This window comes from Rhincodon typus, chromosome 28 (genome assembly GCF_021869965.1).
Source record: "Rhincodon typus isolate 14 chromosome 28, sRhiTyp1.1, whole genome shotgun sequence".
NCBI lineage: Eukaryota > Metazoa > Chordata > Chondrichthyes > Orectolobiformes > Rhincodontidae > Rhincodon > Rhincodon typus.
This window is the reverse complement of record NC_063359.1, coordinates 31947364-31960081: the sequence shown is the minus strand read 5'-3', so window position 1 is coordinate 31960081 and position 12718 is coordinate 31947364. Positions and strand designations below refer to the sequence as shown.

The following is a 12718-nucleotide window of genomic DNA, read 5'->3' as shown; positions in this document are numbered from 1 at the left end:
GCATCATTGGTTCCAGAACCTTTGCTGGTTTATTCATTCCCAACTTGGAAATGGTAAGGCTTAACTTACAGTTCAGTATCCTGCCTAAAATTGGATAACGAAGTACAAATGGAGAATCGCCATGGATTTTATGACTGACTAATGCATTTAATCATTGAAATTGGAGGAATTCAAATGATAAGTATATGTAATGTCCCAACTGTGTTTCCTTTGCTGGTATCATTGCTTTCTACTTGTATAAATTTCAGTTGTGTTCAGGAAATTCTGTGCAGACTTTGGATCTATTCTGTTTGCAATGATAAAATGTCAAGCCACAGAGTCTCGTTCTTAATTACACTGCTTATCACGCAGACTGATACTTCTATAGAAATAATGCATAGTAGAATAATAATCAGTCTTTTATTGCATGATTATGACTCTTCAGCACTGAAACATATATGGCACCTTTCTAATAGGAACTGACTTTTATTACATGGAGAAAGCTGCAGATCAGAGATTCGTGTGTCCTCAATTGTGAATCATTAAAAAGTTAGGATCAATGTTCAGTGGGTAATAGGAAAGGCAAATGAAATGTTAGACTTCATTTCAAATGAAATGGAGTATGGAAGTAGGGAAGTTTTTTGCTAAAACTATACAAGGTACTAGTCAGACCACAGCTGGAATGCTGTGAACCGTTTTGGGCCCCTTATCTAAGGAAATGTATACTGACGATTGGAGGCAGTCCAGAGAAGGTTCACTAGGCTGATACCAGAGATGGAGACACTGCCTTATGAGGAGAGGTTAAGTAGATTAGGCCTTTACAGGGCATATGTTCAAGGTTAGTGGGGAAAGATTTTAAAAAGGACCTGAAGGGTAATTTTTTCACACAGAGGATGGTGTGTTATGGAATGAGCTGCCAGAGGAAGTGGTGGAGGTGGGTACAATTACAAAATTTAAAAGGCATCTGGATGGGTATTTGCATAAGAAAGGTTTAGAGGGATATGGGCCAAATGCTGGCAAATGGCACTGGGTCAGATTGGGATGTCTGGTCAGCGCAGACGAGTTGAACCAACGGGTCTGTTTCTATTCCCAAGACTCTCTGATTAGTTACAATTTAGAAGAGAGAGATGACATTGCTGAAAGTTAAAGTTTTTTCAGGGACTTAATAGGATAAGTGGAAAAGTTTCCCCTATGGAAGTCTAGGACCTGGGGAATAAGGGGTCGCAATTTAAGACAGATGAGGAGGAATTTCTTCTGAGGTTAGTGAATCTATGGAATTCTTTACCACAGAAATCTGTTGAGCCTGGGTGATTAAGTATATTCAAGGCTGAGATACATTTTTAATCATTAAGGGAATCAAGGGTTATATGGAAAAGGCAGGAAAGTGGAGTTCGGGATTATCAGATTGGCCATGGTCTCATTGAATGGCTGGGAAGACTCAATAGGCTGAATGGCCTACTTCTGCTCCTGCATAGAACGGTTCATCTAAAACAAGACATGGGAAGCAAAGCACTATTAAAGTTTGAAAATAAATGTAAATGTTTGGTGGGTGTGGTGACAATTGTTTTTGGAAACAATTTTTATCTGAAGTTATTTCTTGACCTATGTTGAGTGAAGTTGCTGTATGGGTTTCGGTATGTCCCTACAACCCTCTGAATTGGGTTAGAATGCTATCTCTAAACCAAAGCTACAACCTTTGGAGAAAATATGTGAGCTAAAATAAAATTCGATGTACATGTGCAGTGTTGCAGTAGTGAGGATGACACAGTCTACAGAGGAATATTGACAGATTAAGTGAGTAGACAAAACTCGGCAATGAAATACTGTTATAATGTGAGATTATACACTTTGAGGAGAGGAACAGAAGAGGCAAATATCATTTAAATGCAGCACTGAGGGATTTAGGGGTCCATGTACATAAATCACATATAACAATGAACTTGGATACTAGCTTTAAGGAAGGCAACTGGAATGTTGGCCTTCTATACTTCATTCCCTTTGAAATTAAGTATAAAAATAGGGAGGTCTTGCAAAAACTATATAAGGCACTAATCAGACCATACTTGGAATACTATAAACAGTTTTGGATCCCTAAATTAAGGAAAGACATACTAGAAACAAAAACAGAAATTGCTGGAAAAAGCTCAGCTGGTCTGGCAACATCCGTGGAGAGAAATCAGTTAACATTTTGAGTCCAGTGACTCCTCTTAAGAATTGATAGTAGCTAGGATAAAGTTGGTATTTATGCAAATGACAGGGTGGGGGCAGGGGTAACGAGTAAACAATAGGTAGAGTAGAAGAATAGTTGGACAAAGGAGTGGATAACAGTCAGCCTAAGAGAATGAATGGCTGCTTAGGGGGACTGTTAGTGGCTTCTTTTATTCATTAATGGGATGAGGGCATTGCTGGCTAGGCAGCATTTATTGTCCATCCCTAACTGCCCTGCTCTGAAAGCCAGTTCAGAATCAACCACGTTGCTGTGGGTCTGGAGTCACATGTAGGCCAGACCAGGTAAGAATGGCAATTTCTTTCCCTAAAGGGCATCAGTGAACCAGGTGTGTTTTTCATTGTCATCATTAGATTCTTAATTCCAAATATTTTATTGAATTCAAATTCCACCATCTGCCATGGCAGGATTCAAACCCACGTCCCCAGAATGTCATCCAGGTCTCTGGATCAACAGTCTAGCCATAATACCACGAGGCCATTGCCTCTGTACCATTAGATCATTGCTAACAATGGGTAATATATAATAGCAGACCATAACAAGGCTTGGTGTGTGGGGTTGGAATAAGGATATGGGAGAAGGTGCCTCAAGCCCTAAAACTGTTGAACTCAATAAGTCCAGAAGGCTGTGGAGTTATTGAATTCAACAGTTTTAGGGCTTGTGGAAAATGAGGTGTTGTTCTTCCAGCTTGAGCTGAGCTTTGTTGGAGAACTGCAGCAAAGCTGAGACGGAGATGTTGGCGAGGGAACAAGGTGGTGTGTTGGAGTGGCAGACAACTGGAAGCTCAGGGTCTTTTTTGCGAACAAAATACAGGTTCTGCTAAGTGCTCACCAAGTCTATGCTTTGTTTTCCCCCATGTACAGGAGACCACATTGTGAGCAGCGAATGCAGCAGACTAGATTGACTGAAGTGCGGGTAAAGCGCTGCTTCACCGAGAAGGCGTGTTTGGGCCTTCCGGATACTGAGGAATGAAAAACGGCGAAGGCAACAGTGAAAAATCGTAAATTAAAACAAGTTGGTGTTGATTCTGAATGTGGGGGTTAGCGTTTTGCTTGGTACAGGTACTAAGGGATGGAGGAATACTACATCAGGCTGAAAATCTACCCGCTGTAGAAGAACAGGCTGGGGAGAAACTCAGCTACTCGTGCTGCATTTGCCAGTATGAAAGATGACGCCCCCCTCCGATAGTGACTGCCAGGAGGTCAGAGGTGAGAGTTGGCAGTGTAGCCACGTGTGTGTCGCTACCATGATGGCACGGCTGCCGCGAGCTGTGCCGGTGGCCTGGTTGAAGGTTAACAGGAGCCTGCGGAGTGGAGTCGAGGGCAGAGGGGCGGGACGAGGAGCGAAGACAGACACCTGGTGGTGGAGAAGAAGCTACAGCTCGGCGCCGACGAAAGCGGCTCTGCGCCTCCCCAGGATGGAGTACCAGGTAGAAACGGGGCCGGAGCGGCCGGGTCTCGTTCACGACCGGGGGTCGGGCTCAGATCCAGCCCCCGATGGACGGCTGGCGCGCCGGCACCTTCCCGCGCTTTTCCCGGTGACGGTTACGCTGGTTTGTTTGAACGGCTCGAGACACGGGGTTTGGCCGCTTGTACGGGGTTGAGGGGTTGAGCGCTCGGACGCTCGGGGTTCAGTTTATTCTCCCTCCAGCCCCAATTGTTTCAGCAAGTGAGCAGGGGTTTTGAAGGAGTAACTTCAGACCGGCTTTTCTCCCGCTCAATCTTCCGCTTCAGATCACTGGGGAATCTTGTCCTGCCTCATTATGCGGGAATCAGGATTCCCTTTCCAAGGTGACTGTGACAGCTGGTGGAAAGAAGATCTTCCAAAAGCATTGCCGCATCAAGTTTAAAATTGCTGTAAAGTTTTTTTTAACCCATCCTTAAGGGTAGGGTTAAATGTTTCTGGTTTAGAGTTACTTTCCTTCTGTATTTCATGTTGTGTGTGAAACGCCAACAGACTTGCATTGCTAATTCAGTCACTTTCCTGATCCGAGTGGGAAATGAAGAGTAAATAGGAAATGTATCTAGATTCGGGGGAAGATGAAATTATTGACAATATTCCTGAGGTTGGGAATTAATATTTTATTGGACTATTTCCTGTGGCATTGGGATTTCTATTTTCAGAAATAAGTCTGTTTGCAAAACCAAATCATATTTGTAGAATGCACATAAATGCTAAGCCAAAGAAGGAATGAATAGCTGGGGTTATTGAACACAGAAATTTTGCTAGAGAACCTCAGCAGTTCTGATAACATCTGTGGAAAGAAAGCAGAGTTGACATTTGAGGTCCATTTACCCTTCAGATGCCCTCTACACAGATGCTGCTAGATTTGCTTCAGTAAGCAAAGTTCTTTGCTTTAGTTTATACATCAATGAAAATCTTGCTTGGTTTTGAGACGATGTGTGGGAGGATGATGTAGCGTGCAGGTATTCAACAGCTGGGATTCTGATTTATGAAGAGGTGTAAGGAGAGAAGATGTCTCTCTTTGAGAGAAGAATGCGGAGGAACATAGCTGTGGAGCATAAATACGAAAGTCACAATGTAAGAAGGTGCATTTGAGAATAACATTACTGAAGGAGTGGTGAGAATGTGGAACTCATGATCATAAACACCAATTGAAATGAGTAGTATAGATGCATTTTCAAGGAAGCTGATGAATATGAGGGGGAAAGAAACAGAAGAAAATGTTGATAGGGTCAAATGAGGAATGATAGGAGGAACCTTATGGAAGATGAACATGTTGAGCTGAATGGTGTGTTTCATTGCTCAGTTCTGTAAATCACTGTACAGTTACTGGTGTTTATTGTGCACGAGGAGTGGAAAAATATTTATTTTCACAGCTGGACACTCTCCAATGTTTGGTAACAGTTTAAACCAGGTGCGTATACTGAAGTTAATGATAGAATGAGTACAGTCCAAGGATCATTCTCAAAACTACACAAATAAAAAGCATTGGCTCCATACAAAGGGTTAGATAGTGAAAAATGTGAGTTGCTTTGAAAAGGTTGGTTATCGTTTTGGCTGCTACTGGTTCCACAATTGTTGGCTGGCCTGTGAACACTTTGCACATGTATGAACCTAGATATCTGATGTGCAGACTTTACAGGATGGATCATCAGACGGCAGTCACAAGTAGGATACTTCCCTGATTTTTCTTAATTCGATCCCCTATTCCAAACTGATATAGTTCATTTAACAAAAACACCAATTAAAAGTGGGAGCTGCCTAGTTTGTGTGTTGGCATCAAAGCTGCTGGGCAGCATAATCTCTTGTAAACTAAAAATTATATATGGCTAACCTCCAGATTTTAATTTCACTCTGCAGTCTGTGGTTGATGGGTCAGGCAGTTGGGACCTTCCTCTGAAACTGCATGATAGGGCTGCATTGATAGGGGAGTCATCTTCCACATGCTTTTAACATGCCCTTTCACACTATCACCACCCGTAAGTTCCCCTTCAAACAGCCAGCCATCCTGACTTGGAACTGTGTCGCCGATTTTACATTATTCGTAAAAATATCTTTGTATACACTTACAGTGACTAAAGCAGTTTGGTTCTATACATAGCATGTGAAGAAACAAAACAAACATTGGAGTTTGATAGGTCCGGCAAACAAACCAAAGGTATTTTTTACTTGTACAGGATTGTATTTACATATATTTGAGGCTCCAGGAGGGTCTGATAACTGATTGGACCCCCATTTAACGTCGGCAGAAAGACCTTAGAGAGTGGTATTTCTTCACTGCGCCTTGGAGGCAGCTGCCCCAAGCTTTAGTGTGTCCCTCAGCACGTACTCCTGGGCCTTGGAATGTGCCAATCTGCAACACTCGGTTGGGGTCGACTCCTTGCTCTGAAAGACCAACAAGTTTTGGGCACCAATTTGTGTGTGTGTGTGTGATATCTTGAACTGTAGATAGACTATTCAGGGAAGGGCAGTAAGTGCTAGTTTGACTAGCAACACTCCTGTCCCAAGAATGAATGTACGATTTACCCTTTCCAGCTCTCCAAGTGTTTGCTCAAGATACTGCCCGGTATGTGATGGTTTTTAAACAAATATGGCAGCTCCCTCAATGTTTCAATAATTGGTCTATAGATGCTTGTCAAACAGATTTGATGTATGACCTATTCTTAAATAGATGAATCAAATTGGATTGATTGTTGTGGGATGCAGTGTATAACAATAACCTGGGCTGGGTTGGGAGGGTGTAAAAATCATTGGCAGTTCAGCCTCCAGTGATTTTCTTGATGTAAATTGTGTGCATGATGACCTGTATGGCTGAAAATCTTGCTAGAGCTCAAAGTTTTAGGCTCAGCTGGAATTTTGAGCATTTGAATGAGGCTCCAGAAGGTGGCAGGGATCCATGGAATAGGCCCCAGCGAGAGTTAGGCCCCTTCATTGTAAGACAGCAATTGAGATTGGTGCTCACCTTGGCTCAACTTCGCACTCAATTAATTTGCCTTAGAAAGTTTTTCTAATTGATATATGGGAAGTGGGTTTATATTGGGAGACTTGGGAAAGATGGATCTTGTCTCTCAGCATTAATCCAGCACCCCTGTTAATATATTATAGTTAGCAGTAGGAGAAGGGCACTCCAGAGAAATATTTGAAACATTGTGTGCCTTGGGTTGGAATCTAATTGGCAAGGTTGGATGGTTCTGGATTTCAGTGAGTGTGTTACGGACTGAAAGCTAATCTTTGGGCTCAGATTACATTATTGTGAGGACTGATTCTTTCTGGTATTACATTACTGTTATGGAGGACCCTGACTGGTAGCTTAAGCTTAATGTGTGTTCATGTTGTCACTGGACGTATTTGGGACAAAGTGCACTGAAATCTCATTACACTTGATTGCATTTCATTTTGGTGAATACAGTGAACTGGTTTTTTGCATTTCACAGCCAGCTCCCAACTTCCTGTATGACTGATATCATGTTTTTAGCTTGATGAGACTGGTCACTTTAAGAAGCTTCCTGTAATACAACCGCCAGAAGCTCCAGGGACGTTCTGATAATTTGGACTGGTATGTGGATTGGAAAGGTGTAGAGGGATATGGGCCAAATGCAGGTGAATGGGGCTAGTTCAGTTTAGGAAACTGGGTTGGCATGGATGAATTGGGCTGAAGGGTCTATTTTGTGCTGTATGACTCTAAATACCACTACATTTTGCTCCTCCAGACTTCAAATGGCAAAATCTATAATTGTATGCCTGGAGCATAGTACAAAAGTTCAATGCTTCCTGAATTTGACCATGTGTTTAGGACTGATTGCTATGGCCCATTTTGTTTTTATTGATTCAGGGGATGAGGGCATCACTGGCCCATCCCTATACTCATCCCTGGAACATTTGGATAACAAGGACACCTACGTCAGACTCCTATTTGTTGACTTTAACTCTGCCTTCAGCACCATAATTCCAACAAAACTTATCTCCAATCTCTGCTCCCCACCTCTGCACCTGGATCCCTGGTTTCCTGACTCGCAGACTGCAGTTAGTATGGATATGTGACACCGCCTCCTCCACAAAATTCCTCAATACTAGTGCCCCGCAAGGCTGTGTACTCAGCCCCTTGCTATACTACTCGTGCACTCATGACTGTGTGGACAAATTCAGCTTTAACTCCTTTTATGTATTTGCTGATGACACCACCAAGGTGGGTCGGATCTCAAACAACAATGAGACAGACTACAGGAAGGAGATAGCTTAGTGGTATGGTGTAAAAGGCAACAATCTCTCCCTCAATGTCAGCAAAACAAAGGTGCTGTTCAGGAAAGGGAGTGGAGGAAATGCCCTGTCTGTATCAATGGTGCTGCAGTGGAGGTGGTTGAGAACTTCAAGTTCCTTGGTGTAAATATAACGTTGAACAATCCTGGTCCACCATGTCACCACTACAGTCAAGAAAGCACACCAAACCCTCCGCTTCTCAGAAAGTTAAGGAAATTTGGCATGACCATAATGACTTTTACCAATTTTTATCAATGCACCATAGAAAGCATCCTATCCGGATGCATCACAGCTTTTGGTATGGCAATTGCTTCACCCAAGACTGCAAGAAATTGTAGAGAGTTGTGAATGCAGACCCAGTCCATCATGAAAACCAGCCTTCGTTTCACTGACTCTGCCTACACTTCCGGCTGTCTTGGGAAAGTAGCCAACATAATCAATGACCCCTCCCACCCCTGTCGTGCTCTGTTCCACCCTCTTTCGTCATGCTGAAGATACGAAAGTTTGAAAACACGTATCAGCAAATGTAAAAACAGCTTCTTCTCTGCTGTTATCAGACTTATGAATGAACCTCTCATATGTTAGAGTCGATCTTTCTCTGCACCTTCTCTGTAGCTGCATTCTGTTCTGTTACCCTGATGTACTTATGTAAGATATGATTTGTCTGGTTAGCACGCAAAACAGTACTTTTCACTGTAACTCGGTATGTGTGACAATAATAAATCAAATCAATCGCCCAGAAGGTAGTTAAGAGTCAACCACATTGCTGTGGATCTGAGGTCAAATGTAGGCCAGATTAAGTAAGGATGGCAGTTTAGTGAACCAGATGCGTTTTTTTGACAATTAACAATGGATTTATGTACTTTTTAGTTCTGAATTTTACTGAATTCAAATTCCACCATCTGCCATGGCAGAATTCAAACCTAAGACCCCAGAACGTTTCCTGGGTCTCTGGATTAACAGTCCAGTGATAATACCACCAGTCATCACCTCCCTTGATTGTTTTAGGCTCAGGATTTGACTCTTGCTTACTACTTCTTTTTGATTGAAGCGGTGTCAAGTGACCCTTTTTGTTCCCTAATGGGTGACAAAGGGGAAATTCCTGCAGTAGAGTTCTGCAGTGCACCCCATCCATCTTGCCTTTCCAGAGCGCACTCCAGGCCTCTTGTCTTTTTGTTATGTAAGAGCAGCATTTTTAAGTTCTCAGGCCACAGAGAAAGTTGCACTGAATTATCTTCTGTGCTGTATGGTATTGTTAAGAGTGATTTTTTTTTTTAATGTTTACTTGCTCATGTCTTTATGTTTGGTTCCAGGATGCGATAATGGCACTGAACACTCTCCAGACCAATGCCAGCACCCTGGAACAGATCCGACGGGAACAGCAGCTTGGCCGAACAAATGGCACTCTGGAAGCAATGAACTCCTTTATTCACCGCGCTGGAATGAAGGTAAAGGCATAAAGCTTATGTTGGTTAATTAGGGAGACAGGGCGATACACCTCATCAAGCTTCCAAACAAATGATTTGATTTCGAGTGAAGATGTCTACGTGACCCATCGCCTTGTGATTCAGGAGATTTACCAGTTGGACTCACCCTATTCATTCTTGTGTGTTTCCCAATGACAGTGACCTAAGAACAAGAGATGTGATGGGCAAAGGACATTAGAACTGATATGCTTGGCATTGTATGAGGCAACAGGGACTTAACAGCTGTCTTCATTGGGAATGAGCAGCTCGACAAGAGAATATCAATCAATGGCTTTTGCTTTTGAGCACTGCTTATGTTACACTTGCTGGAAAAGATGGAGGTGAGGGCATTGTGTGGATAGGTAAACTGCCAACGGTTCAGTCTCCAAGTTCACACACAAAGGTAGGCCATTTTAGTAATGTCCCAACAGCAGTGGGATATGTATGGCGGAACCTGCAGTTGGCACCTTCAGTGCAAGAGAGAGGGAGGGGAAGCAGATGAAGGGTGACAACTGCAAGCATGCCATCCTAACAGATTCTCAGTAGAAGTTTTCCACAGATGATACTGTCTTGTTAGAAGCCATTTTTCTCCAATAACCTTTTCTTTTGTCAATGATAGATTGAGGAGTTGGACCAGCTTGCCATCATCCATGTGACTGGAACAAAAGGCAAGGTCAGTCCCTGACTTAAATTCATCAAAAGGACAGGTTGGGCTGTAAATATTTCTTAGAGCCGTGCTGATTTTGTTTTTACACTAGGTCTAAGGGTTTTACACCTGTTGATGCTCTGGACCTCTGGGTTGAATGTTGTTCCTGGATTTCCATCTCATAAGCTTTCCTGGTCTTGTGACCTGGTTGAAGGGGAATAGTGGTGAAATTTGGGACTTCTGGAGGTGGTCAGGGAAGGGGTTGACACTGTTCTAGGCCCTTCAACCAAGGTGACCTACTGATGAGTGGGAACTCCAGGAATTTGGAAGTCGCTGCAGTGTTGATATCTAGGTGGATGATGTGTGACATGAGAAGTGGGGTCCATTAGATTGTAAAATTTGACAATTGAAAATCATTTTTTTTACAAAGTGCTTGAATAGATCACCTTCATTTTGTGACATAGGAAATGTTGAGACAGTGTATTTGAGGACAGGAAAAGGAGAGGATGGAATTTTTATGAATTCTTCAACATTGGTCAGCAGTTTGTAGATGTCAAGTGTCAGGATTTTCTCAGTAATCATGACAACTGTTTATTGATTGCTGGAGTCTATTATTTAAGTATTACGTTGTTCATGGCCTCAAAATATCAAAAGTACTTTGCAGCCAACAAATTACTTTGGAAATGCAGTTACAAATGTTTACAAGACAAGAACAACAGCCAGTTTGTACAAAACAATCTCATTAACAGCTGGAGATCTATCTATCTCTGCTATGATATGCATCCTTAATAAAGTACCATCAGATTCTGAAGTGTTATTGCTTAAATCTTTAAGAAAGACTCGGGTGACAGAAGTCTGGTCTAATGATTTATGCTGGTGTTAAATGGGCGCTTTTGCAGACCAACATTTCGCCTAAATGAATGTTTGAGCGGTGCTGTTTGTTTCCGTTCAGTTTTAAAGTCCATTCTTTGAATATTGCTGTGCTTTTTGCTTATTTTAGGGTTCAACGTGTGCGTTTTGTGAGAAGATATTGCGTGAATATGGACTAAAGACTGGTTTCTATAGGTAAGATGAAGAATCCTTGTGTGTGTGTGTCTCTCACGAAACAACTGGGTGATGAGGAGGGTTTGTGTTGTATCGTCTGGGGCTTTTATGTCAGATTGTTGTTCAGCATTGTCAGTCTTGCCCCACATGTTGAACAGATAAGCAGTTATTCTCTGTGACCTAGGCTTGAATACAGATCCTTGGTTCTGTGGGATATATCTTGATTTGTCGTCTCATTTCTACATATTGCGTAAGCCTTAACAGATGATTGATTGCAATTCCAAACTTTGTTAGATTTATGAATAATAAGGGCAGTTGAATGGATTATGGCACATGCAGTAAATTTACAACAGCATCTTATCACACTTTTTAATGTAGAAATTAAAAGCATTCACATTCCTTGGAACTCTGAAAACAGTGCAAATACTTTTGCTCTCATGCTCCCTTTATTCGTAAGAACTTAAAAGAATGAGAGGTGATCTCATTGGAGCACTGAACCCTTAAAGGGTTTGAATGGGTAGATCCTGGGCAAATAATTCCCCTGGCTAGTGAGTCAGGAACAACCGATCGTAGTTTTAGCAAAAGGAGCCATCTCCTTCTGACTGAGATGAGCAATATCTCTTTTAAAAAGTTGTGGATCTTTCAAATTTTGTAGATGAGAACAGCTAGACTACTTGTTACCATGTATGTTCAAACCAGAGATTGACAAATGTTGGATATTAAGGTGGCCACGCAGGAAAGTAGATGAAGAAATATTATTTTATTGATTTCTCTTGGAAGGGCCAAATGGCATATGACAACTCCTATCTCTTATGCTGTCACTCAATACCAAACTACCTCTGCATGGTCACAATGTTTATTTGTGCTACCATATCATTGGCTGCAGACAGGGCTAACTGGCAGAGTTGACCCAGATCTAGCTACTGATTTAATTGAATATTTCCAAACCATGACGGATAATATTTATTGGGAACAGTGTTAGAAAGGTATCAAGGAATCTTACAACAAAGAGCTAAATGGAGTTGAGGTACGGATCGCCTATGAGCTAATTGAATTGTGGAACGGGCTTAATGGACTGAATGGTATAGTCTATCTCCCATGGTCTTAGACACCAATTCATATCCTCTGATAATTTATTGTAACAAAGACTTTAAAATGTACTGCTGATTTCTACACTAGGTGACCACAGATTCAGAATGACGTTTATCCATTCAAGTGCACCTGCCCCTGACAATAAGTTTCAAACATATTTCAAGCCAATCTTGCTTATACCTGCTCTATATGGCAAACTAATCAAATTGAAAGGATGTTGATTGTGGGGGGATTCAGTAATCATATTGGTAAATCCATTGAGTGTCAAGGGTGATAGTTACCTTCTTTCTTTTGGAGATGCAACTGCCAGGCAATTACATAACATGAATGCGCTTTGCCATGTAATCAGCTCAAACCAAAATGTTGTTAAGACCTTGCTGTACATGGGTTTGTTTCAATATCTGAGGAGTTTTTGAATGGTGCTGAACATTGCAATTATCAGTGAATATCCCCACTTCTGAATTCATATTGGAGGGAAGGCAATTGATGAAGCAGCTAAAGATAGTTGCTTTAGAACACTTCCTTGAGGAACCTCTGCAACGA

At 41.9% G+C, this 12718-nt stretch overlaps 1 protein-coding gene across 1 annotated transcript in view; it reads left to right on the top strand.

Annotated features, from left to right (window-relative positions):
* Window positions 1-3073: 3073 nt before the first annotated feature.
* Window positions 3074-12718, top strand: part of fpgs (folylpolyglutamate synthase) — a 42190-nt gene continuing 32545 nt past the window's right edge. The window contains exons 1-4 of the mRNA XM_020534713.2: window positions 3074-3635; window positions 9241-9375; window positions 10013-10066; window positions 11040-11104. Coding sequence (XP_020390302.2) covers window positions 3375-3635; window positions 9241-9375; window positions 10013-10066; window positions 11040-11104 — 515 coding nt within the window. The 5' untranslated portion in view covers window positions 3074-3374. The remainder of the gene's footprint in view (window positions 3636-9240; window positions 9376-10012; window positions 10067-11039; window positions 11105-12718) is intronic.